At 42.2% G+C, this 27,480-nt stretch overlaps 1 protein-coding gene across 2 annotated transcripts in view; it reads left to right on the top strand.

Moving 5' to 3' along the window:
- Window positions 1–27,480, top strand: part of ISM1 (isthmin 1) — a 40,848-nt gene that overhangs the window by 3,657 nt on the left and 9,711 nt on the right. For both annotated transcript variants that reach the window (XM_039717185.1, XM_039717186.1), the window contains exons 2-3: window positions 17,470–17,706; window positions 26,426–26,693. In XM_039717185.1, coding sequence (XP_039573119.1) covers window positions 17,470–17,706; window positions 26,426–26,693 — 505 coding nt within the window. The remainder of the gene's footprint in view (window positions 1–17,469; window positions 17,707–26,425; window positions 26,694–27,480) is intronic.

Raw genomic sequence — 27,480 nt, 5'->3', positions numbered from 1 at the left:
GACCTTGTAAAATGCAGTAACAGAGCCACCAACAATATATGCCATAGCATATGAAGTCAGATTCTCCACTGGGATACTTGCAGCAGTATTGCATTAGCCTGAAACTCAGTAGTTGTGCCTAAAACTGGAGCCGTGTAAGAAAACATCATTTGAAAAGCAGCACAATGTTGTAAACAGAATGTTTTTAAACTTTTAATCCCCCTGCTCCTGCCCTTGTCCCCCTCTTCAATAAGCATGCAAGCAATTACACCATGTTGGAAACGCTCTCTGAGCCCTACCAGAAAAAACACATTCTGCTGCTTATAAATGGTTGCACAGGAGTTGCTCTCCAAGCTGTGTGAGTAGCCCTTTATGGGGCTGAGCTTGTAATTTTCTCCCAGGATCCCTGTTTCAATGCCATGAGGAGTTTAGCAATGGTGTGCTGTCTGCTACCTTTGCTGGGGTGCATTTCAGTCTTTTCAGGGCTTGTGCGTTCTTGCCGACCCTTGTACTGCATTCAGGCAATTTGTAAAACTATCTCCAGTCAGATACAGTCGCATATTTCAGCTTTCTGGCTTCCTCAGTTAAGTAGGACTCAAGCTGTTTATTTTGGGAGCGTTTTAGACTCAGTTTTTTTTAAGTAAATTTGAACTCTGGAGCTTTACATTTGGTTTGCTCTATTAGGAGCTGATTGTGTAAGTCATCTTTTGAAAACCTGTCAATTCCACATTCTGCCTTCTTGTTTTCCAGACTGCCTTTAGCCTGTATAAGGTGCCAGTAAGTGGATGTACATCGTGTGTTTACTATGAACCCTGAATCCTTTACTGCCTTAAGAGATGTTTGTACATTACATGAACAGCTTTCAGAGCAGGTGGCTTGTGAGTTGGGCAGGCTGATTCCCTGTAACCCAGAATCTCTTTTGGTGAGGGGGTTCCTCATCACAGGGGAGGCTATTTTGTGGTTTTTTGGCAGTGACAGTGGAACCTGCCTGTTCTCAGCTTTGCTGTGTAGATTCTTATCTAAGGCTCACCCTTTGGCATATGTTCCTCCAGCTATGTACCAAGATTTAGCAATGGCTTAGACCATGTGCAGTTCATTCTCTCGTCTCCCAGGGGAGGGAACTGTGTGTGCTCTTTAGTGGTTTTGCTGTTGGGCTGTGGCTTGTTCCAGGATCCAGGGGGAAGGAAGGGTGATTAGCTTTACGTGTGCTGCTGCTGCATGCATGGAAGCAAAGGATAAAATGGGAAACAAGGGTGAAGGACTGAGGTTGCTGCACTGAGAAGAGGACCATTTTCTGGCATCCACTCCCAGGAGAGATTCTTTTTCCTTTCAAACCCAGCTCCCAGAAGTCTCCTGAAAGCATTAATTAAACTTCTCTTCATACCTATCACTTTGATTAATTTCATAGCAAACTAAAGTATCCTTGGTGGAAAAGGGCTACTACACCTTCAGGGTAGGATGTGGCAAGGTTTTTAGTGTCTTAGACTACTGCAATAATTCAGAACAGGTATCCAAGAATATTTTAGTTATGGCTGCAAGGAGCAATATTAAGCAGGTGTGAATGTAACTTCCTGAGTTAAATTTTACCATGATGTTTGGATGAGGTATATTTTGGTAAACATCTCTTAAGCTCAACAGCTAACAGTTACTGTACTGCTTATCTTGGATCATCACTGATAAATACCTGGCATTAAATCACAAGGTGCCTCTCTATTTTGTCTCTGTAATGATAGATCAGAGCAGTTTTTTCCTAGTGCTTTGTATTGAAGAATCTCTTTCAGTTATTTATTTCTGTTTCGAGCAAGATTTAGGATTGTTTTCCAGCTCTTTATAGAATTGGGCTATTTGTAAGAAAAAAGCAGAGTGTTTGTTCTAAATTCATCCTGGGCCATCACAGTGTCTTCATGTTCATTCCCATGGTCCTGGGGCCAAACACAAATCACAGTGGCTACTACAGGGAGAGGTCCAGTGGCATTCCTTGTTTTGCCTTTCTCTTCTCTCTGTTGGTCCTTACTGTGCTCTGGGACTGTGTGTGAGGGCAGAGAGGTTAAAGGAAAACCTGCCAGGGGCTTGAGCTCTATGGCTGAACAGAAGAGTCATACCAGTGGCTACTACAGGGAGAGGTCCAGTGGCATTCCTTGTTTTGCCTTTCTCTTCTCTCTGTTGGTCCTTACTGTGCTCTGGGACTGTGTGTGAGGGCAGAGAGGTTAAGGGAAACCTGCCAGGGCCTTGAGCTCTATGGCTGAACAGAAGAGTGATATAATGCAAGGAGTGGTAGGTTTGAAACTGGCTCCTGGGCCAGTCTAGAGCTGTAGAGATTGCCCTTGGTGAGAGTGGAGAGGCCAGATGTAGGTGCAGAGATTCTGGATGGAGCTGCATCAGTACTTTCCACTTTGTTTCACCTAACATGGACAACCAGCACAGGTTCTGGAATAGCTTTTATTTTTAACTCTTGTTGTTTGTGTGGAGAAGTTTGCTCTACACAGGAAGAACACAGATGGTCACAGCAGCTATAACAGTGATACAACCACTCTGCTGCTGACCCCTTGCTCTTACCTGATTGGCACAAAACTCTCTCCTCTGCTTCTCCTGCTTTGGTTGCCAGCCCTTAGGTTCAGTCACATTTCCCTGTTTTGCCCTTTCCTAGTGCCAGCTGCCCACGGAAAGAGGAGGCCTAGAGCTGCAGCTCTGCTGGTGGCCTCAACAATTTCTCCATCTTTGTGCTGTGTGGTGCTGGTCAGTGTGTACTCCCCTGTGGTTTGTAACATCACTGTTATGACCTGCAGGTCCTTAGAGGTTCCCAGTGCTTAGAGATTCAGTATACCGAGCTGTTTGACACCTTGCTCTGCTGTGGAATTCCTTTGCTGTGGAGAGGAGCTGTTTGACACCTTGCTCTGCTGTGGAGAGATATCTGTTTAACCAGTACAGGTTATGTTGGATGTAAATTGGGAACTGTGGTTTGAATTCAGCATTGTTCTTTTGTCTCTGCTCATATCTACAACATCTCTATGTCAGTAATTAATGCTGAATTGTTTCAAAATGGTGGAAAACTCCATCAAGCAGAACAATGAAAGGATTGTCAATAAGGTGGAAACACCAGCTGTGTTATGTCACAGCATCTGAGAACTTCACAGAAAGTGAAGTCCAAAAGGCAGTAGTTTTGATAATGATGCAGACAATGCGGGCTTGACCTGAAAACATAATGTGTATGTTTGAAAACTTTCTGAAATTTTCTATGATAGAGACGACTTCTGAAAACCCAGTCACTGGTAGGTATTCCAGTGGGAAGAAAAAGTAGTTTGCAAATCTCTTCTTTTCCAAGATGCACTGATTTGTGAACATTCATGCTTAAGAATTTCTCCTTTGTTTTCCTTTATTATGTAAAAATGCACAGAGTGCAAGTAATGCTAGGATATTATTTTGCCATTCTTCTCTTACGCTTACATTCTTCTGCATAACTTTAAAATCTTGAAATACACTCATAATTTGAATATATAGATAGACAATTGAGGTGTTTCTTTACACAAGCGTAAACCTAAAATATTGAAGCCATGTAGTTTTGCTTGGTGCTTAGATCCTGACTTAGCTTTGGCAGGTTGAACTGGAAGCACTAGTTACTTTATGCTCTTGTGGGTGTTGTGCCAGTGTTCCTTGCAAGCAGACGTGGTAGTTGTGCCTTATTTGTTCTCTTCACTGTGTTGGTTAGTGCTTATTTGGTCCTTTTTTTACTACTCTTACCTTGCTGTCTGCTTTAAGAGTACACAACATAAAAGCCCTTTGAATTGACTGAATAATGTTCAGTTATCAGAAAGGTGACTTCTTTAAGGTATTATTTTTCAGTGGTGTCTTTTTTTCTGCCCCTTATTTCACTTTTCAAATGTCAACCCAAGCTTACGGAGGTTGAGGTTTTCCAGTGTTGTGGTGTAGCTTGTGAGCGATGTGCAGTGCTATGGGTCTCCAGCCTGAATAGAGGCACTGTCAGAGATGAATAATGAAGTGTAACTTTAAAGTGAAAAATACAAAGTGCTTCAGTAAAAGGCAGAAGGAAGCACTCAGTGATGCAGTGGTTACTGTTGCACTTTAAGACCATTGTGCCTATTTTATAAGTTTTAAAGACAGTAAATGCCAGGCTAAATTCATAGTCCAAAGCATAGAGATGAATAACATTTCCAAGAAACGGCGTAGTGAGCTCACTGGTACATCAGCAAGAGCAGAATATTTCCAGTGTTGTTATTTCCATGAACTTTCGATTTGAAATACCAGAAAAAGAAAGAAAACAAAGTGAAATGTAACTTATTATTGTAATAAGGGATGGCTCACCACAGTGGTCACTTCTGTGGCACCAGAATGCTTGGTTAGAGGAGCTGGTGTGGGCGTTACTGGTAAGCAGTTCCTTTATCCTTTTGTCCTTGTTTTTCAAGTGCTTAGAGAACTCATAGCCATGGGTCATATCTTTTTTATTCCTCTCTTCTAGCAGTCTAGCTGGAGGAAAGCAGGCCTGGAGTGGTTCCTCTCTAAGCCTTTAATGTAGGGAGGTGCTCCTGAAGACAAGAGGGGAAAATCAGGGATGAAATCTTTCACTCACACTCTTGGTGGAGTCAGTGCACGTTGAAAGGCAGGAGGAGTTCAAACATCCCTTGGTTTTTATGCTTCTGTTCTAGATCTGCGTTCTCAGTTTGTTTAAATTGACCTTGTTCTACTGACTTCCACAAAGCAAGACAAGTCAGTGATTTGTGTCAGCTGCAGAGCCAAGATCCTCTTGAATATGAATCTTTCACAGCTCAGATTTTCCACAGAACTGATAAGCACACAGCACATGTCATCAGGACCTCCGTCCATAAAGATGAGCTGGGCCCTGGCGTGTGGTTTTCTTCATGTTGCACGAATTAATTCCCATCTGTTATGTTTCTTTGCACTGAAAATTCCAGGTGTTTGTTCCACAGTAGTTCTTCTTCCTTGGGAAGATTAACATTTCTTCTTTGCCAGCCTGGCTGTTGAGATCAGTTCTCATGACAAAACCAGTGAGTTCTCTCTAAGTATCTATAAAAGCCAAATAGTGCTCCATCTCTTTCTGCCACTGGAGCCACTCTAAGAAAAGTGGATTCCTCCTCTTCTAAGGAGCTGTCACTGGGTCCATGTCATCCATGGGACAGGTTTAGCTTCTGGATACTCCTTTCAGGCATCTTGCCTTTGCATTCTCATTGAGTTGGGTGCTCAGGTACTGAGGCTGGGCACTCAGTCAAAACAGTTCCTGGAATAGAGGAATGCCCAGGAATGCTGAGCAGGAGGTGAAGTCCTTGCACTGAAAGAGATGTGCTGCAAGCTGTGATGGAAGGAGGTGACAGCAGAGAAATTTTAACAGAAATAACAGGGAAGAGGACCTAGTGATAAGACAACTATTTTTTTAAGCTAGTGCTTCAAAAAGTAGTTACACAGCTTTGGTATCTTTATTGCCTTAAAAGTAACCCAGCAGCAGCAGTTTTTGCCAGAAAAACCATCATTACGCCAGGAAGCAGCTGCTGAAGTTTATAAAGATAAAACATAAAATTGCTTAGTTTTACCTGCCACACACATCAGTGTAGGATTTTAAAATAAGTATGAGATTGGTCTCGATATAACATTAGTAACCAGATATCTACTAATGTCTGTTTGCACAAGCTACCCAAAGAAACAAAAATGATTAACAGTTTAAAACAGAAAAAGAGAACCATATATGTCTAGCATAGATTCTGTAACATCCCACTCTACTTGCCTCCTACATCATGCAGATTGTTTATGCACTATTTAATTTCATAGCCAGAAATTATTTCTCTTCTATTTAGCAGCATGAGAGCAATAAAACTGCCACTATCTTTAATGTCTGCTGATACAACTCTCATCTGAAAGTGCCTCTGGAAGTTACCTCAATAATCAGACTGGAGTTGTTTAAGATGCAGTCTGTATATTGGATTTTTGTGCTCCTGATTTTAAGAGTCTCTGGACTGAAGAAGTCTGTAAAGGCTCACTGCACAGAGCAGGCTATAACAAAGCAGTTAATGATTCTCATGACATGAATGATGCCATTACAGTTTATTTGAATGATGCTGGCATTCTATATTAAATATATCACTTTTTATTAGTTGGTTGAGGTATTTTTTTGAAACCAACTCAGTATCAGGCATGGGTGTGCATCTTAGCTAAACTGTAACCTAGCCGGCCCATGCCTTTTGCCCTGTGAAGTGCCCGGAGTTTTTCAAAACATGTAACCACAGTGATATTTTTATAAAGGAATGTTCACCTCATGGGATTTTTTTAAGGTGTTCTATTTTTTTTCCAAGTTACCGCTTCACTTTATTGTACATGATGTCCAATAAAAAAGATATATGTCTGTGATTGGACTTTGAAAAAGGGCCATGGTGCCTATTCCATTTAAAGGGAATGAAGTCAAGCAGTAAATTTGCTGGTCGCCCTTTTCATATTGACTGTATCTTGGCCAGCAGTTGGTCTTTGATGTTGTAACAATAGAGCAAAGGCAGAGGAGGAGGAGGATTAGGACCTCCATAATATAAAAACAAGCCTGCATTCATCATGATTTTTATAGAGCACAGTCCCTGTCTATTGGAGGTTTGCAGTATAGGCTTAATGTTCTGCAGAAGAGTATGGCAACTTTAACATTTGCAGGTGGTTTACAATTAATCCATCATTACTCCTACCATTTCTTCTTAATTCAGTTTGTTTAGGCATTCAGCATTTGACTTTTTTATCATGTTATTCCTTTCTACAAGAGGAAGAAAGATGTTTGTCAGGCAGGACAGAGCTTCTGGAGTATCATTTTCCATTTTGGGGGTTAATCATCATGTTATTGATGAAAGGCTCACTGCAGCTGGCCAATAGAGTATCTATTCCTCACCTTGTGCTTTAAAGTCCAGGCTTTTATTGGGAAAGAATGGGGGACTTGATATGTGTGTGTTTAACATTTGTGAATATATATCTCAAATAGGACCCAGGGCAGCCACACTGCCTGTGACTTCAGGTGCATCAAAAGAATAGTGGCAGAGGTTTCAAATGAGCTGTTTAGCCTGGTAGAGTCCTGGAGAATTTTGATGTGTGCTGAAATGGTAGCAGCACTAGGTCTCAATCCAAACATGCAGGAGCAAAAGGGTCATCCATTTCCTGAAAATGTTCAAGGTACCAAGATGTGCTGAGTGCTGGTGGGAGCAGATAGGCTTCAAAATGTGGGCAGAGCTTGGAAAGAGACAAATAATCCATAATGTGCTGTTGCAGCCATGTGTGCAGCATTGCAAATGTGGGAGGCAGCATGAAGGGAGTGTTCCCAGGGATGTGATGATGGCAGCAGCAATGAACCTGCTGCAAGGGGATCCTCATAGAAGCCCAAAGGCTTAGGAAATGATCTGGGGCTGGATCAGGTTAAATTGCTGTACTGCACCAAACTCCAGTGGCTCTTGCTTAAGGCATGATCCTGAAGTCCACTGACAAGACAAAACACCAGGAAGCCTGTATACCACACTCCAAAGACACCTGTCCCAAGGAAGGGAAGGGGTGAGGGGAAGATGCCAATCTGTGATGCATTTGACAGTTCAGCACTTGATTTAGGGTTGGATCCTGTGCTTCTGGATTAGACCAGGGAGTCCAAACTCATGAACAAATCACTGCTTGCCAACTGAGCTGCAGTAGCTCCTTAGATGTCTTATCCCTGCACAAAATACAAGGTGACTTCATATTTTTCTTAACTCAGCACTGAGCAAACAAACCCTGCCCAGATCTCTCATCAGAGTGACAGCAGTCTGTCCTCAGACCAAGCACTCCGTGCTCACCAAACACATGGCTTGTCAGTGGGGAATCTGGCTCTTAGTTAACATCTACCACGATGGCCATTTTCTGCAGCAGGTGTAGCAAAGCAACATCTGGTGCAGAAAATGCACACCTTCCATTTCTGTGCTCAGCTCTGTGTGTCCTGCATCAAACCCAGATGCAGTGTTGTCTCGGCTGTTTCTGTTTTCCTCAGCTGCTGAAAGCAAACTACGTGAGGCTCAGCCAGTATAAGGTGAGAGTTCTGGCTAGTTAGAGGCATCACCTTGTGTTTAAAAGGGTTTGCCCTTGAGAGATCAATAGCTCTGAAAAAGCTGCTGAAATCCTTCAGTGGATGTGAATTTGATTGCTGCTCTTCTTTGATCTGGCATTCATGTCATTTTGAATAATGTAAATCAAAGCTGCCTTTCTCACCTACCCATCCCTTTTTCTTCTTCTGTCTCCTACGAGGATCTTTTTTTCATGTTCTTAGGAATACAGCTTTGGCTGTCTTAACATCAAGATAAAACAAACTCATTATTTGCATAACATCAGAGTAAGGGCCAGATTAATACCACCTCTCTGATTTTTTTTTCTTCCTTTGTCCTATTCCTACAATAAAATACAAGGGGAGTATGCAGCTGAAATCATGTGTTTGCACACATATGGACTAAGTGGGGGAAAAGAGCTGTGTGTGCCAATTCTCTGAAATGCATTGATGCCATTGATTAAAGGAGCAATAATTACACTGTTATATTGGGTTATAAACCCCATAATACTACCATGACAATTATTGCAGTTTGCTTGTGAGATCTGTATGAAGAGAAAATATATATATTTATCTGTTTAGCAGAGTTAAGTAGCTGGAAGTGAGTTCTGAGCCTAGCCTTCAGTGTCTCTGCTGGTTTTTTTTGGGGATCTCTCTTTGTACAGAGCTGTTCTCCCTCCCTGGATATGGCTTATCCACAAGGGCCCCATCTCTGTTCCTCACCAGAGGAGGTGAGGATACACAAAACTGAGCTTCTTGCCTTTCCTCTCTTACCTTGCTGCTGTGTTGGGCTGCTGGGACTAATCTAAAGATGGTTTTTGCCTCCTCCCATACACTTTATTGTCAGTGGCGTCTGGGTGGCTTCAGGCACATGCTAAGACTATAACAACTTTAAAAAATAAAGCCATTTACCCTAAAAATAGCTCAGAACTAACTAGTGATCCTGGGGTGGAAGGGAGACAGAAATGAAGATATTTTCATTTCACGTAAGTGTCAGATTCAAAAGCATCTGCCTTGTTCAGTGCATGTATGGTATTCATTTCCTGTCTGCAGTCGATTGGAATGCCCCCCGAGTCGTTAGAAATTGAAAATCAAGTCATGCTTCTTTAATCAGCTCTAGGAAATAGCCCCCTCCCTAACTGCTCTAGGAAAATTTATATATACATGCATTGAATTCATGATGCAAAAGCCCGCGCTTCTCTCCAGGGCACATCCTTTCTCCCCTCTTAGACAGAGAATGGTCTTCACAGTGTCTTGCCATGGTGTGCCACCTATCTACTCACTTCTCTTCTTCCCCATCATGTCACTGGAGGGAGGCCTTTCTCCTGTGAATCCACATCCTCTGGTTTATTGATCTGTCCCTCAGGGAGCTCAGGGAGGTGGAGAGAGAGAGCATCATGTCCACTGCTGATGGCTTGATATGAAACCACAGCAAGTGTTGCCTCTTTGTGCAGATGCCATATATGCTAATTACTTGCAGTTGCTCCTGTATCAGCCTCCAAAGTTTTCTAAACAGAGAGGGTAAAGCACTTGAAGGAGGATTTCCCTGCAGGAGCTGAGGTGCGTGGTCCTGAGGCAGCCGCTCAGATTTCTGCTGCTGTTTTGCTGTAAACTCCTGGGTGTAGTAACCCCTGCCAGCGAGTGTTGTGAGGCACATGGTTGGTGCACAGATATTGAAGGTGAACAAGCGCTGCCTTTCCTCTGCCTTCACCCTCTCACTTCCATCCAAAGAAAAGTGAGTATTGGTGGGGAAGGCAGCTGAGGGAGAGGCACATAAATTATCTCACAGCCATTTGATGGTGTGTGTGTGTTTTGAGCACCAAGACTAAAGTGATTTGCCTTTTTTCAGGCACAGAAGTAGCTTTGCCAGAAGCACAGGAAACATCATGTTTTTGGAATATAACACTTGTCTGCTTTCTTGCTTTCCCGTTATTAGCTTTTGCTTATGTGATGAAGTCATCATGTAACTTTTAGTCCACAGGGACTAAACACTTTCTAGTCTCTAAAAACATCTGCCAGTTAACACAGCCACAGTCATAGACACTTTTGAAAGCATAGGGTGGATATTCAGTGGCATATGAGAGGGAGACACAGAGGCTGGGAATAGCTGTTTCTTGGAACCTAACAGCTGAAGGCAACTTTGGAAATTGGAAAGGCATTAAGTAAGGTTACTCTTTTAGCTAGGGAGAGATAAAACTTCACTTATTAAAGTTGGTTCACCTAGTGAAATCCTAGCCATAGTGGTTTAGTAGAATAAACTTGCAAAAGGACATAGTTTGAAACCCAGGAAAATAACTTAAGATGTATGTTTGTTCTCTTTCATTTACACTGACATTTTATGTCCTGACCTGCAAAGCCTGAAAAAAGGGTTGTGTACAAAAAGTATTCGTATTCTGAATTTCCTTTGCAGTTTTGATTGCAGCTTAAGGCAGCTTTTCCCATTCTGTTGGAACCTAATGTGTAAGTTATGATGCAGATTTCAGATGATGGGTGAGATTAAACTAGTCTAATTGAATTTAGCAAGGGTATAAATAAATTCTATTTTTAAGCTTTATTTTATTACTGATTTTATGCAAGTCTTTAATAAGGCCTAAAAAAATTTTGAATTTTCAAAGAATTTGCATTTTGGCACCAGAGGTCATTGGTGTTAAATACTTGGGCTACTCTTCAGCTGTACCTTTGCCTGTTCAGCCACTAAATCACTGTGTCCTGTGTGGAGAGCTCAGCCAGGCAGTGATTACAAGGAAGATCTTTAGAGTCATGAAGAATAACTAAATGTTTATCAGCAGCTTAGGCAACTGAAAATATCTGTTAACTAGAAGCAAAATTTGGCACTGAACATCTGTCAAAGCCCTACACAATTCAATTTTGTGTGCTTGGCTTGTCCCCTGGATGGCTGAGTAGATATGCTGAAGCACAAAGCACCAGTGTTGTACTACTTTACAAAATTTGCTAAAGGGCCTCTGTTTTTTTTTTTCCAGCAGACATTGAGCTGTAATCACCACCAAGTTTCTATTATCAAAGTGTTTATACAAACTGGCAGTTCTTCACCTCCAAGCTGAACCATACTGTTTGTATTTTCCAGCTGAATGAAAACATGAAATACAAGCAAACAACAGAGCATAAAAAATAGCTGTGATGTGAAATGTGTGTCCACAACATGTAGCAAAAGGTTGCCAGATCTGAGTATAATATGGTTGGTTGTCTCCTGAAGCTCAGAGTTAAAAACCTTGTCTGCCAGAACCATTTAGATGTGGATCCACTGTTTGCCAGTGGTGTGGACAGGAAGCTCGGTGAGCAAAACTCCCAAGCAGAATCTGAACGAAGGATGGACCAAAGCTTGATGACTGCAAGTGAATAAACTGGCGCAGTAGGGGAGGAATGGGGTTAGAGCTGCTCTGGCACTCAGGAGGTATCAGTTCACAAGGTTCAACAAGGCAACAGGCTTCTCCTCCAGTGCAGAGGATCCTGATGTGGTGTTAGCCACGTGCCTTGGAAGAGCTGTCTGGTAGCTCCTAGATGTGAAGGGCCCTCAACCCTACAGCCTGAGGATCTCTGCAGTCATAACACATGTCCTGGCTACACATTCAGTCATCAGGATTTTCTGTGTAGCCATGAGGGCTACACAGACAAGTTTACAGTGTAGAAACCCTAAAATTCAAAAGCTGTGATTCTGTGGTGAATGTGCCCAGATGCTTTGAGATCCTGGTTCGGCTGTGTGCAGCTCCTGAGAGCTATTTCAGCATAAGGCAGACAGCCAGCTGGGTGGACTGGGTGTGTGCTGGGGCACCCCAGACTGGGGGTGTGCTGGGGCACCCTAAATACCTCATTTTGCCACTGGTACCCAGCATCTACAGAGAGCACTCCTTCAACAGTGACTGTGGATTGATGTCTGCCCTGAACTTACTTGCAGTAGTATTTGTGACTGAATCCTGTTCTCCACAGAGACAAAATCTCTTCAAGAGCCATGCAGCCCCTGAAGCTCATATGTCCCAGAGCAGTACACTGTGGGGTGACTGGGTTTAGTCTGTCCACAGCCACATTGTCACACAGGCAGTGTACTGCAAGTTAGAACTGCTTACACTGTCATTTTACCAATTTTTCTGGAGAACTAGAGAATAATAGAGAACTATTAAAACACAGGCCATGATTAACAGAACTTTATTATTGTTATTATTATCATTATATTACCAGCAGTTATCAGTGATTCATCTTTTATTTGCACCATGTTTAAAGCAGATGCTGTATTTTGGACCTGCTTAGTGGAAACAATTGTGTACCTACAAGCCAATGCCATCTGCTTTAAATTACTTATTAGCATTGATTATCTCAAATGCACTCTTTATTATTGGAACAATTAGTTTGTGACATTTTCTAAAGATAAGTAAGGTTTTTTACTTTACTGCTGTATGTGAGTGAAGGGCAAGATCATTTTAAGGAAAAATTAAAATGTCTTAGTAGCGGAGTGGTTGATGTAACACCCCTCTGGTCTGACTTCCTGTCTGACTGCCTGGACTGTATATGGCATTAATCATAAAAGAAATCTTTCTCTGTGTATCTCTGATAATGTTTCTCAGCTGTTAGCCTCACTGCCTGCTCCTTTAACATGCCTGATAGATCCCGTGCTGTTTATACTCATGATGGATGAAAAACATAAATAAACTCCAGAAATTAGATCACCCAAGTTTGTTACATGTCTTGGATCTGTGATAGGAGTCTCATGTAGTATCCTGGTGTGTTACTCAGCCTCTCAAGACTGCTTAATTTTAAAGTGATCGTTTTGCACTAACCTGAAAACCCACAACAGCCTTCAAAATGAAAACAATCTGTTTGGGCAGGTGGGAAATGAAACCAGTCCTAATGGCTATGATTTTTTTTGTAAGGTTTTCTGTGAAGGTCTCAGGCCTCATGCCTCATTTTGTCTCTGATAGCAATATAGCATCTGTGAAGTTTCCTAAGAAATAAAAGTTCTTTGTTGCTGGTGACTGAAGATGCTGTACAGGTGCATCATGAAAGTGCAGTGACAGACCCTTGGTTTTCAATTTAAGACCTCTTGTCAAGATCATTTTACAAGATATTTCAAAGGAGTATACAAGAAATAAGAAAGCAATGTAGCTGCAGCAGGAATTTAGTAATAGATTTCCTCGCTGCCTGGGAGCTAATAGAATATAAGTTGTATCAGTTTTCTAAAATCCTTTCAATTCCATAATTAGCAATGCTTGCAAATGTGCCCTTGCTTTGGCAAGTAGGGCGTGAATGAAGGAAAGTAATAAATACGAAGGGCAGAAAAAGAGCAACTGCTTCAGAATATTTTCTATATCTACAGTCATTCTTCACTTCCTCTCTGTCTTGGTTGTTTTTCCAGAACTGGAAATGGTATTAAAATAAGGAAGAGAGGAGGGAGATGGACTCGTTAGTTGCCAAAATTGCAGAGAAATTCCCTTTTCCCCTAGTTTGGTATTTTAACAAGCTCCAATTTCTGTTTAGCTTCTCTGTGGGGAAAAGAAACAGTACATTTCCCTGCACCTCACGTCTGTCCTGCAGAGGAAGAAATATGATGGGAAGGCCAAGGAGGGTGTTAAAATACCCATCTGATTATTGGAGAGTTAATCTGCAATATCAGGCAGAACATTTCTCCTGCGTGCAGGGCTGTCCCTTGGGGCTTAAACCCTGCCATAGTGCAAGTCCCACCTGGATCACCAGCCCTGAAAATTATCCTCACAAAATCCCTGTGAATTGCTGTTTTTTTTGTGGTTTATAGATGGACACAGACACATTTACATGTACTGACCTATTGCCTTCCCTTTTTCAGAGATGGGTGTTCAAGGTGTGTTATTCTGTAATGCAAACAATGTGCCAGATTCTCTCTCCAGGGTTTATTTCATTGCTTTGTCACACAACCCATAACAGTGGACTATATCTTCCTGCCTTTACATACTGTCCACACTTGGAACACTCAAAAATCCTAAGCTGGTTTTGTATTAGGAACTTCTATAATTGTCTGATCCCATGGGGCTTGCAGAACTGTAGCTTACAGCCAGTATGAGTAACCTCTTAAAATCTTCTTAATGGAAAGTCTAAACATTGTGAATAATCCTTTTAAATGAAGAGGGGAAAAGTGTTTTATCTTAAAATATTTAGAGCAGATGCATCATTTGAGTAAGAAACCAGTGTGTCTGAATTAGAAATGTCATAACTTCAAAGAAACTGAGTCAATAGTTCTGAATGAAGTGACATAGCTTTTAAAGGAAGGCAAGCAACACTGCTTTCCCAAAAGCATCGGTAATAAAATTGTGTACACCTAAAAATAAACAGTGTGAAATATAAACATGGGAAATAATGTAAAAATCAGGAAAGAAGAATATCCCCCTAGAAAAAAAAAATCAAATTTCATCTATTAGCTTTGGAACACAAACCCTATTTTCTTCAGAAAGGGTGCTGGCATTGCGATAAGGACAAACCTTTTCCTGCTAGATGAGTCTTGGAAGAGCCTTTGCAGAGCTAATGCAGTAGCACAGGGTGAGCATAGTCTTCTCTTCACATGCAGTTCAAACTCACTTTTATTTTTGGCAGCCTCTTTAATCTTTTTACCAGAAATGCACATTTCTAATAATACTGCAGGTCAGCTTAGACGTGACATCAAGAAGTACCTTCCTAAAAAAATGGACATTCTCTTCATTTTGTTAACTGGGAACAAATGTCCGTTCACTCTTTGGACCGTGAGCAGATAACTGGAATGGTCACACACAGTGAGCATTTCCACTTGCCTGCGCTGAGTACGACACAGAGCCCCAAGAGCTCCTGTCTTGGACTTTCCCAAGTGCACAAGGGACTGTGAGAGGCAGCGCTGCCTCTAGGCAGAGCTCTGTCTAACCTGGGTCGTTCCTGCCAGGCGTTAGCCAGCCCTGCTCTTGAAGTCAAGCTCTGTGTCCCACTCTGGGGCTTGGCAGTCGCTGCCATCAGAAACGTGTACCTGACGTGTCACTGGGGACTCTGGGTTGAGTCCACCTGGGCAAGCAGAGTGGTCCATCCTGCCTTGCCTGCAGCAGCCTTTGGGATGGAGCAGTTACCTTGTCCTCCCTCCGTTTTCCTTCCCAGTGTCGAGCTGCCCCATCCCGCTCAGTCCGTAATTAATGACAGTCCCTGCCCCAAGCAGCTTGGTAGTGGGCCCGATCAGCCTGATGTCATTACTTCACCATGACAATTTCCTAACTAACTCCATGTGATATCCCATCTGTTTGACTCTATTAAAAAACTTTTTATATAGCCCTTATTATTGTAGTTGCTGAGCTCCCCGCAAACATCACAGTGAGGAAGGGAAGTGCTGTTATCCCCACCGAGGCACCAGCAGACCGTGACCTGTCAGGATCACACACCAAGTCTTGTCAGAGACTTAAATCTGGGTCTCCAAAGGCCTTGGCCATCCCTAGCTGCATGGTATGTTAATGTGGAGAATCAGGATGCTCCTGAAGGAGCAGACAGACAGGGAGAGTATGGAATCGTATGTGAGAATTTTATTAGTTTTTAATAAAATCTTACTTTATTTTTAATAAAGGTAAGATTATGGGCATGATACCCCACTAAAAATAGTTAAGTACCACATTTTTTTTGTTCCTAACTGAAGTAATTTAATCACAGCACTATTACGCCCTGTTGTTAGTCAGACATAACTGAAAAGCCATTTAATCCTCATGCACCAAGCATGTTAAATTCTATCTGAAAAGTGTTAAGTTAAAGCAGTAGCATATGAGTGAGGAACCTAAAGTTAGCTAAGTGGCCGTCAGTTTAATTTCCCAGAGCTTCCTGCTGTGTGATCTGCTTTCTACTTTGTATTGAATAATGGGTGGGCCACCAAAGGCATCTGAAAGTCCTTCCTGGTCTCCAGCAAAGAGAAGAGCCTGTTTTGGCCTTCAAGCAAAGCAGACTGTCAGGAGCACACACATTTTTAGCACTGCACACATACACTAATTCAGAATTTGGACCTGTGCTGCAGATAAATGTATAAAATTACCCTTTTGGCACTTTCAGAGCGTAACTATTCTGGGAATGACAATACAACAACAATATTAATTCTGCTAAATTGCATTTGCTCTTTACAAATAGGGTGAAGTGAGGAGGGTAGAGGACAGCTACATTTTTACTCAAGACAATTTCACAGAGTCTGAGATTAATTCTTCAAGCTTAGTTTATTTTAACTCGGTGAATATTTTTCTGTAATGTGCACAGGTTGTAGTGTAACATCCCTTTAAAGGTCAATTTAGAACCTTCTAAGCAAATAAACACTAAATAAAATAAAAAGCATTGGAGCTGTTATCTATCTGAGAGCTTAGCTAAAGGTATGCTGTGGCTTAATTTGAACCAGGGGATCTGGATGGAGATTGCGTTTAACCAGAAATGCTGGCAAAAATATGCCTCAGTAGAGCCAGAACCACATGTGGCCATTCCACTTTAATTGTGCTTGTTTTAAAAGATAGGTCTTTAACATTTACCCTCTCCATGCTCGCTGTCTCTTTATGAACTGAAAATAAAAACTCCCCAGGCAGTCATACTAAGACCTCAAGCTAAAATTTTTCAGCTGAGTCAGACCCAAAACCTGTGCGGAATCTACCCCATGCTTCTTTTCGTAGCCATAAGAAGATTGGACTTCTCTGCTGTTTTTTCCCCAAGTCCCCAGGCCAGTCCTAACCCAGGGAGCCAGTGTTTTGATACTAAATGTGTCTCCTTGGTGAGGTCAAAGGCAGTGGCAGCAGTGCTACTGGTTCAGAGGCAGCCTGCTGTAATGTACTACAAAACCCAGAAGTACGCTCAACAATAACAAAAGCATTAACCGCTGACCCACAGCTTGGTGAAATTCAATCCCACCATTAGGCAAACATGAAAATGAGATCCCAGAGGAAGGAAGGTTCAGATGTTCAAGACCGGAGAAATTGGGTGAGGAACACAGAGATGAGATGGAAGTTGTTGCAGGCTGAGGGGAGGGAAGGGGAGGTTGCCAGCTCAGCGGTAGGATCTTTTAATACCATAAATTTCAACATGGCCTTAGCAGTCAGTGTTCTTGCTTCACTTTGGAACAAAGCAAACTAAAATGATTTAAGATGGATGCCTTTCAGCATTTTTAGGGACATGTTTAATGTGGTACAATTTGATTTCCCAGGGGTTACTTCAGACCCTCATATTTCTAGGTTTGTTTTAAGTCTGATGCTTGTGTCCATGTGTAGGTGCTCACCACAAGGCTGGAATGGTTCAGGAGCCTGGAAGAACTAAGTCCCCACGTCTGAATCAGTTCTTTCTTGTGTCAGCTGGTTACAGATCTGTGTTTCAGTAGTGAGCCGTGGGTCTGGGTGCTGTAAGGCTGCAGCCACTGGAGGGATGGGGGCACTGGCAGGACTGCATGCTCTCAGTTGTCATTACTGGGCCTTGCTTTTCTTCCCCAGAACACACTGACTGCAGAGGACCATTCTCCTGAAGACAGTTTCACCCTGAACCCCGAGGAGCGACGAGAATACCCCAATCTCCAGGCTGCCCACCGGCCATTTCCTAAGGAGCAGTTCAGGCAGGAGAGCGGGCACACGTCCTTGCAAAGAGATGGACCCAGGTCGTTTCTCCTGGACCTCCCAAACTTCCCTGACCTGTCAAAAGCAGATATCAATGGGCAGAATCCCAACATTCAGGTACAAATTTAACATCTGACTATTTTATAACTTACATAAAATTATTTTACTAAGCCAAGACGACTTTCAGCCTGGCTTCCATGATGTGCAGCCAGAACAATCCGTCTATACCAACAGAGAATATGTATAGTACAATATAATGTAATATAGTATTATATATAAAATATATATGCACAAATACATACTTTTTCTCTCTAAGTTAATGCACATACTGCAAATTTTTTCTGAATTTCTTCTTGAATAGTGTTGATTGCATAAGTGCAGAGATCAATGTAGACCTGTTTGTGATGCTAAACCCATCTTTGTGATTGCCATTTTGGAGCATATTACATTGATTGAAAATGAATGGGCATTTTAATTTCTGCCTTCAATTTACTGTTGTAAAATTTGTTTGTGAACATATTTGCATTTTGTATGCTATTATAAAATGCAACCATCCCCAAAGGCTAACAGAGAACAAGTATTTCAGTTTCAGCTCAAAATGCATTCCTCTGAATGGAAGTGAGACTTAGAGTTAATTTCTGTAGCAGCTGCTTGTAGTATAAAAAAAGTTGTCTGCACAAAACTTCGTTATATGTTATTCCTCAAATGGTTCTTGGGTTTGGAACAGCCTCTTACAAGCCACTTGCATCTTGAAACTTCAAGGATCGGAAAGAGGAAAAAATGAGTGATTTGTTTTTAATTCAGAGCCTTAAAGCAAAATTGGCATTAATAAGCAGTCTTTTTTAACCAAAACAATAAATTCAAATGTTGTTCTGCCTAAGATGTGCTTATAAAAACAATGCACTAATAGATCTGGTTTTCTGGTTAAATTAATTCCTGGCTTCTTATAGTCCCCCAGCCCACAAAATTACCATCCTTTTGATATGTCTAAGAAGTATGTATGTAAAGATGTAATAGATCTGCTGGTGAGAGGCCAGCATGCTCAAGAGGGCTGGAGCACCTCTGCTCTGGAAATAGCCTAAAAGGGCTGGGGATGTTCAGCCTGGAGAAAAGAAGGCTCAGAAGAGACCTTAGAGCACCTTCCAGTGCTAAAGGGGCTCCAAGAAGGCTGGAGAGGGACTTTTTACAAAGACATGGGGTGGCAGGACAAGAGAGAATAGCTTTAAACTGGCAGAGGATAAGTTTAGTAGTTTTAGCAAATAGTTTTAGGAAGAAATTCTAAACTCTCAGGGTGGTGAGGCTGTGGCACAGGTGCTGCCCAGAGAAGCTGTAGCTGCCCCATCTCTGGAAGTTTTCAAGGCCAGGCTGAATGGGGCTCTGAGCAACCTGGTCTGGTGGAAGGTGTCCCTGACCATGGCAGGAGAGTGGAACGAGATGACCCCTTCCAACCCAAACCAGTGCATGATTCTTGCCCATGACTGGGTGAGAAGAAGCTGCCTCCATGGCATCGCTCCCTTGCATTCACCATAGATGAGTTGGACCATTAAGGAGTCTCACAGATTTGGGGTCAAGGGCAGGTCTAATACTTGTTTACTCCCTAATACTTGAGGGAGTAAACATGGTCAACACGTGGTGATGGAACACAACTCTTGTGCTAGGAGAACCATTCCAGAAAGCTTTAGGAAAGTATCTTGTTTTGAAATGACAGGAGTCTGCTAAGGAAGTCAGGAGCCTCCCTTGAAATGGAAAATGTAAACCCCCTCCCTCTGACTTATTATAATTTTGAAATTAAGGGCCTCTCAGGCAAAGATATGGGAATAGGAATAACAGCTCTTTACTACGAAAATTAAAATACAAGTGCAATAGTACAAAAAAAAAACCACTGACAGAGTGGTTTTCAGAATATTATCTGACACCCTGTGGGTCAGGGTGGGGCAGCAATCCCATTAAATGGTGGCTGCAGCCCTCCTGCAGTGACAGTTGTCATTCTGTTGGAACAGTGATCCTGTAGAAGGATGGAGTTTTCCTCTGAAGATCCAGTGGTGGTGTGGATGGGCCTGGTCTTCCTCTGGGAATGCAGTGGAGAAGACAGCTGCTCCTCTGGGAATCCAGTGGGAAAAGGATCCACAGGGAATGCCTGTAGTGTTCGAAATGTCAGATTCTATCCAGGTAGGAATGCTTGGCTCCTCCCTCTGGGTGGAGCATCTCCCAATGGGATGATGTAATTTTACCAGCCATGCAGGGACAATCAATGCCCCATTAACAAAGGTATCTGCCCAGAGGGAGTATTGGTTGTGGAAGAGATAAACTGGCCAGTTAACAGAGGATAACTGCTCCACCTATGGCAATAGAACACACACCCCTAGTCACATCTTGTGACCTAAGACAGAAGGGAAGATTGGAAGCTGTAGGGACTCTAGACTGTGGCATGAGGCAAATCATGCAACATCACTATTTGAACAGTATGTAAACTGCAGAGGAGGACAGAAGGAAACAAAAACCTTTCCTGAGTCGTGACAGCATACAAAGTTTAGACACAGGGATAAAAGAGATGGAAGCAGTTCCCCAGCTTGTTTTCATAGTAACTGCTGCTGCTATGACCTCTTTTTCCACCACCTGATCTTGGAAATATGTCAGCAGCTATGTCAGCAGTCTTGCTGGACTCTAAGAACTGGGAAGACTGGTCCTGTAAACTGGAAAGGGGCAACATTGATCCCAGAGCACTTGTGCACAAGGATGAGCCCTTTCAGAAAGAGGCTCCCTACGTTGTGCTTTTTATTTACTCTGAATTTACTCTGCTTATTTAGGTGTGTAAATAGTGATTATACAAAGCTTCTTTAAGTTCTTGTTTGACAGTCTTACAGCCTCATGGACATAAAACTCCCATTAATTCCTTACAGTCAGAGAAAGTTTATTTTTTTTGCCTAAAGGTTGTAAAAGTTGGCCTACTCTTTTACGAAAAAAACCCAGGATTATAGTGAATTCTTGCTTGTTAAACATTATTATACTGACCTGAACAGAAATAGAGACACTTGTTGACTTGCAAATTTCTCATCAGCTATTTGGCAGGTGAAAACAGAATTGATGCTTATTTTTCTTTTTGCACAATGGCTCCCAGATATGTAAGTTACAATTCTGGGAGTGTTGATTTAAAGAGTCCTCCTAGGACTGAGAGGCTGGATAGGAGAAAACAGCCTCTGTTTTAAGATAGCACAAAGGCCACATTTTCTTCTCAAAGACTCAAAACCTCTTTTTCCTTCCACTGCATAAACCAAAAATAACATTTTAAAATGGAAATTATACCTGGGAATTAAAAATCTAAGAAAGAGGCATAAAATTCTTGAAAAAAATCAGGTGGAAAAAATATTCCAGTGAGTTCTCTTTAGGGCCATTTCTTCTGTGGTTCCTGTGAGATGACGCTTCCTGTGTCATGCCCTGGTATGTGCTCTTTTAGTGATGAACTAAAAGTGAGTATCAGAACACCATCAGAGGAATTCAGATTACCCCAGGTACCGCCGTAGTTATTAGATGATAATGTAAGTACAGCAGACTGTCTCTAGAAAACCCTCAGGACCAACGGTCAGAGCTACAGTAATGCAAATGAATATGACTCTTTGCCTACATGACCAGGACAACCCTTATTGGCCTTCCTGTGGTGTTCTAGCCTTATAAAATCTCCCATCATTTAAAGTGGCATTTTATGCTTCAGCTGTGCTTCCACACTGGTTGAGAGTAACCACAGTCACTGCTGCTGAGCACACACTGGCTGCTTGGCTTGGGGTATTTTGTTTTCCTTTTTGTCATTTTAACAGTTCTGTCAATGCCTGGAAGACTTCTAGATGAGAAGGTGATTACAAAAACTGATTACACATTTTTTTAGTTCCTTTCACAAGTGGAAAATCCCTGCTGTCTAGGTTTGCACTTGTTTGACAGAGCAGCCAAGGATGCCTATGCAGACCCTGTAATTGGTCAGGGTTATTATTCAAAGTCAGAATTGCTCTTTCCCCTGAGCAGCAGAATGAAGTCACATGGGAGGTGTACAGGAACCTGCCTGTTTTCTATTTCTGATGGGTTTTTCTTGTCTGTTCCAAATAGACTTCTACAGCTGCAGCCAACCCTCTGTTTGGAGCCAGATGTCTCAACCTGCAGTTGAACTCTTGCTCTTGTCCCTCACCTTTTCTTTTCATTAGTGGTATCCCAAGTTTGTGTACTGAAACAGGGTCAGGGAGTGTGCTGCTCTGTTGTGGCTCTGCTTTGCTGCTTCCCTGGCAGTGCTTGACACCATGACAAATGAGCAGAAAAGGGAAAACTCATAGAACCATGGAGTGGTTTGGGTTGGGAAGGACCTTCAAGATCATCTAGTTTAAGTCCCCTTTCCATGGGCAGAGACACCTTCCACTCGATCAGATTGTTCAGAGCCCTGTCCAGCCTTGTCACACCTGCAGGGATGGGGAGTTCACAACCTCTCTTTGGGCATTTTGTTGATATTAATGTTCCTCACTGAACTTAGGTCTTGGTCAAGCTTCATGACAACAGAGCTGAAGCCCAGCAGGGTGAGCTCCAGTTGTAATTAATGTGTTAAACATTTTGATGAGGCGGTGTGTTCTGGGTGCAAACTGCACAGAAACGGGAAGGATTCCTGTTTAAAACCATGTTGATAACCATGTTAATTGGCAGGAGTGGTTTTAAAGCAGAAGAAGTTGATGTCTGCTTGGTCTTTGTCATTTGCCACGAGGCCTGTGGCCATATTCACCAGACACATCACTCCAGTGCTGCTGTGTTAGCTTTGTTATCTACTTGTTACCTATTTTCTCTCTTTGATACCTGCTGGGTTACTACCTTCTCTTAGAAACACATCTACCCAAAACCACCCACTCTAGGAACATAAGCAAGTACAAAGAATCAAGGCTGTGTGATCTGCTTTGAAAAAAGAACTGCAGGCCTCAACTCCTCCAGGTTCACTCATGTCCATTTCCTTCACCTCTACCTGCATAATGTCACTTTTCACACATTTTATTAGATGTACTTTTTATCTATCTTTTATATTTGTCCTTTGAAGCTCCTGGTTTCAGTACATTGGTGTGGGATTCACCCAGCTTCAAAGAAACAAATATAAATGATAGAAATTTCAGGCCTCATGTCACATTGTCTTCTTTGCTCCCAACAAATCTTGAGGGACCTTCACTTTTCAAGTCCAGAAAACTGTTCTAAGTGACATGACACAACCAGAAGTAAATTACTGTCACTGCTGATAGTATTTTAATTAAAATTATGTAAAGCCAGATGTACCATTTCAATCTCGTACAGAACTTGTTTCTGTTCTCCTATTATACTTCATTGCTGACTTGCACATGTCTGTCTTACCCAGAATGGCAAGTTCTGTATTGAAATTTTGCATTGATTGCATGAAAAAAAACAGGATAGAAATGTTGTAGGATCCGCTGCTTGGTCAACATTGCAAACATAGTTCTTCCTGAAACATAATCTTCTGGTCACTTAGGGCAATGTTTACACCAGTAAAGTGAATTCAGAAACATTGTCTCAGTAAACAGGACAAAGAACACAGAACTTTTTGTGCACTCTAGCACGCTGGGATAATATTTATCTTCTGTATATTTTTGGCCAGGAGAAAATTGGATGTTGGTGTCTGGAGACATCTGTGCATGATACACTTGTTTCATTAGAAATTGACGGAAAATCTGTTGTTTTAATGTGCCTACGCCAATTGTTTTTAACAATTTTCAGATGAATGTCCTTATTCCTAGCTCATACAACCATAAAAGAAGTGGCTTTATTTTAGGTTTGAATACTTCTGGGGATGATTGTGGATTTATACAAGAACTGTGTTACCACAGACATTTTGGGAAGTTTGAGAAAAATCTTTACAGTTTTGATAATCATTGGAAGAAGAAATCAGCCTCTAAAATGGGGTCCAAGATAGAACTGCTATACCAGATCTGTTTTTTAATTTTTAAGAGAACATGTTTTTGTTGGAATACTTACATTATGAAAGCTTTTCTAAACGCCTGGTTTGTATTACTCTACTTCTTGATCTTTATTCTCTAATTCCTGATTTCTTTATTCCTTTTTATAAACACCCCCCAATATAGAAACTGATCACACAAGTTACATATTTCAGTGCCATGCATGTGTACAAGCATTTGTGTAAGTGCAGTCATGGACTACCACTGTAAGTCTATCTGTAAGTACTGGGAAGAACTTAGTGAAAGCTCATTTTTCAAAATTTTAGACTGGGATAAGGGAGAAATTACTCACCTGAAACAGCAGTCTCTTCTCACTATTCTTCCCTAACTTCTGGGTCATAGAGTGGAGGAGGGATTACTAGGATTATGCACTGATTTCCTCCCTGCCTCTGGAAGGTCCATTAAGGCAAGTCCCTGAAAACACCAGCGTCGATTGAAGCTGGCTTCCAATTTCCAAGAGTGGCAGTTCAGAAGATCCCAGGTTTCTTTACAGAATTTATTTCACTGTATGATTTTTATTCCACAATAAACAGCTTGGTAATCAAAGCTTGAAGCAGTGGAGAGGGGAACATAGGTATGTGTCAGACTACCACACTGCATTCTGCTTCTGCTGGTTTTGGTTTTTAAATTGGCTGTGTGTTGGAAAACTCATTTTAGAGGCCTTTCTAATAAGCTTCCTCAGAGGTAAAAACAGACTGAAGTGGCTGATTGCACAGATATTCCAGTCTTGGAAGTAAGTTAGTGTCAGAACTGCTGGAGGTCTGGTGGGGTCTGATGGCACTGGAAGGTGTGTGTGTTCCACCTGCCTTTCCTCACCAGTGTAGCACCAATCTCAGCAGATGTTTCTCTGCCCCTGCAAACCCTCTTTTCCTTAAGCTGACTTGGCATCATCAATCATCATTTAAAATCAAGTTCTTCAAGTTCTTCTTCAAATTGTCCTTGGCTGAAATAATGCCAGTTCATGCTGATTGACTTTCATACAGCTACAGGTTATCAAAGTATATGAAGCAATCATAATTTTTTTAAATCGGAAGGTTTGGTTTTTTCCATTTTGCTGAGTAATTGCTCAGAGAGTTAGTGTGGTCCTAAAAACACTTGCTGCTAAAGTACTAGAAGTGTACTGATTTCCAGGTGGGGAGCATTAAAGCCCCACCACTGGCAGTGTTTGCTGCTCAGTAAGGCGATTTCCTTTCATTTATTGTGAAAACTCTGTTTTGCTTGGATAGAGGTAACAATTTTGAATCCCTGAACTGACTCTGATGTTTTCATGCTTATGAAATCCATGTTAATTATTGGTCTGTAGAAACTGAGGTTTAATGAAGTAATGGTTTCAATTCCATATTTAGGCCGGGAGTGAAATATTCTTTGTGTAAAGAGGCTATTAAGCTGACAGCTGCACTTTCCCTTGCTCTTGCTCTTTTCCCAGTGGAGCTTCATAGTAGCCTGCAAGTTTTTTTCATTTCAATGGCCTGGTCTATGGTAAAATGCAAAGCATGAAATAGGTTCAAAATCTCCTGTCTCCAAAGAAAGGATGTGTGGGCATTGTTTGTGTTTGCAGCTCTGAAGATACAACAGTTCTGGTTTGCTTCCCGTGTCACAGTCTGTGGATCACAGGGAGCTGTGACCTTTTCTTTCTTTCTCTTGTGCGTGTCTGGTGATTTTAGTAATATCAATTGTATAAAACTAATCTTTTATGTACAATGCACATCCACAGAGCTGTGTAAATTACTTTTAGCATAACAGGGCATTATTTCTGTTTTGTACAACCTGATTTTCATTGTGTACCATCTTGAAAGGCTGAGAACACCTCTGTACCTATTAAACATTATAGATATATCTGACCGTCCCTTCCGGTTGTTTACCCAGTCCAGTGTAATCACTGAACCATATTAGCCTGAAACATCAGAGCATTTTGTGATCTATCTGTGGGCAGGCAATGCTTGCATGATTCACAGAGCCAAGGTTTCTGATGGCTAGTCTGTGCTTCTACCTTAATAGCTACCTATGTGCACACACGGTATTTATCCAAGAGTTTTACAATTACATATTGTTCAGCACAGAAAGCAATAATCAAAGGTTGCTCCTGTGCAGAATGGTATTGCCATTTGTGATGTCTGTGAGGGAATTGGGCGGCAAACTCTGAATTTTGGTTCTGGGCTTCCATGAGAAACCATAAACAGGTTGACCATAACAGGTCATTATACTCTTCCAGCATGGCAAAAGGACCTACTTTAAAGGGCTTTGCAGCAAGTGGCTTACTCAGCAATGGTCAGAGGAGCTGCTGGCTCCCATCACTGCCACAAAGTGTGGTTTCATGCAGCAGTAACAGCTGGGCTGCTGCCAGAGGGGCAAGACAGATGCAAACCCAGTAATACCTGGGCTCTGCATCTTGACTTTCACACACATGGCCTTGCTTATTTTGAGTCAGGCCAGTTCCTTGGAACAGGCTCTGCACACTGGTGTGCTTCATGCTTGCCTCAAATTCAGCCTCAGCATAGAGTACAGGTTTGGTTTTCTTTTTTCTGGTCATATATGTTAGGCTCTAACACATTTTCCCCATAAGGCAGAAAATTCTGCTGTGAAGGTTTTAGGCACAGCGTGGGTTATTATTTTGTGCAGATTTTTCCTAGCCTTGGTTCTGCAGAGGCCTGATTCAGCAGAGGTAGCAGAAGGAATCACTCAGCCTCTGCACGTCTCTGGGCTCAGCAATCCACATATGGTTTACAACATGCCAAACCCATGGTAGTGCACAGCCCCTTTGCCAGGCAGCACCTTGTCTTTGCTGTGTGGAAAGTTTCCCCCTGACAAGGAGGAGGCACTGACAGTCAGGCTGGTCTGTTTGAATCCCCCAGGTTACCATTGAAGTGGTGGATAGCCCTGACACAGAGGCAGACAAGGACCTGCAGAAGGAGAGCAGCAAGCCCAGCTGGCCAGCCCCATCTCCCGACTGGAGGAACTGGTGGCAGAGATCCTCCACGCTGACTCGCATGAGCAGCGGTGACCAGGACTACAAGTATGACAGCACAACTGAGGACAGCAACTTCCTAAACCCTCTTGGTGGGTGGGAGAGCCATGCACCCAGTCACCGGGCATTCGAGTCCAAGGAGCAGCCGGAGTACGGTAGGTTTGTGTTCCAGGCCTCGTGCGGGCATCTTGGGATTGTGAAAAACAAGCGTGGGGGAAACGAGAATGGTGAGGCATGGCTGAGAGCGGGCCAAGCAAAACAGAGTTTTTCAACATGTGGCTTTTGTTCATCAGCTTTCAAATACAAATCTGTGCAAATGCACAGGCCGTACTGTGGTAGCTGCATTCCACTAGTAAGTCTATAATCTTGAAAATCATACCAGTTATCCCAGAAGAGGGCCTTTTTTAGCCCAACGTGTGCTTTTTTTAAAAAGTAGAGGAAACAAGGTTTCGTATTTATTTTTAGAGCAAGGGTAAGTACAGATTTAGAATCATGTGGTGGTTTGGGAACCAGAATATAACTATTGGATAAATAAGCAAGATCTGAAATGTGGTAGTATTTGGTGGATACACAAATAAGATGAGTTATGTTGGTGCATGTGTGGGGAGTGGCATGTGCAGCAGGAACATTGTGTATTTGTGTGTGTAATATTCTTCCAGATGTGTCATGGGGAAAACAATTGTTTTCAGCTTGTTGTATGAAATAGTTGCAGAAACTAGAAACAGAGAAGAGCTACAGCTATTCACTGCCCCGACAGGCTGTGACTATCTGCATGGGAATGACCCAAGGGAGGTGAGCTAAACTGTGCTCACAGGAAGAACCCCCTGAATTTAAGTTGTGTGTAAATGCAGACTACTTTTAGTCAGAAGAAGGTGTCGTGGTACTTTTACCCTGGCATTTCTGGTTTTATTCCCCAGATGCTGCAGAGTGCCTGGGTGAAAC

This window comes from Passer montanus, unplaced genomic scaffold, assembly GCF_014805655.1.
Source record: "Passer montanus isolate IOZ18808 unplaced genomic scaffold, ASM1480565v1 scaffold37, whole genome shotgun sequence".
Taxonomy (NCBI): domain Eukaryota; kingdom Metazoa; phylum Chordata; class Aves; order Passeriformes; family Passeridae; genus Passer; species Passer montanus.
This window is presented reverse-complemented; position numbering and strand designations above follow the sequence as displayed.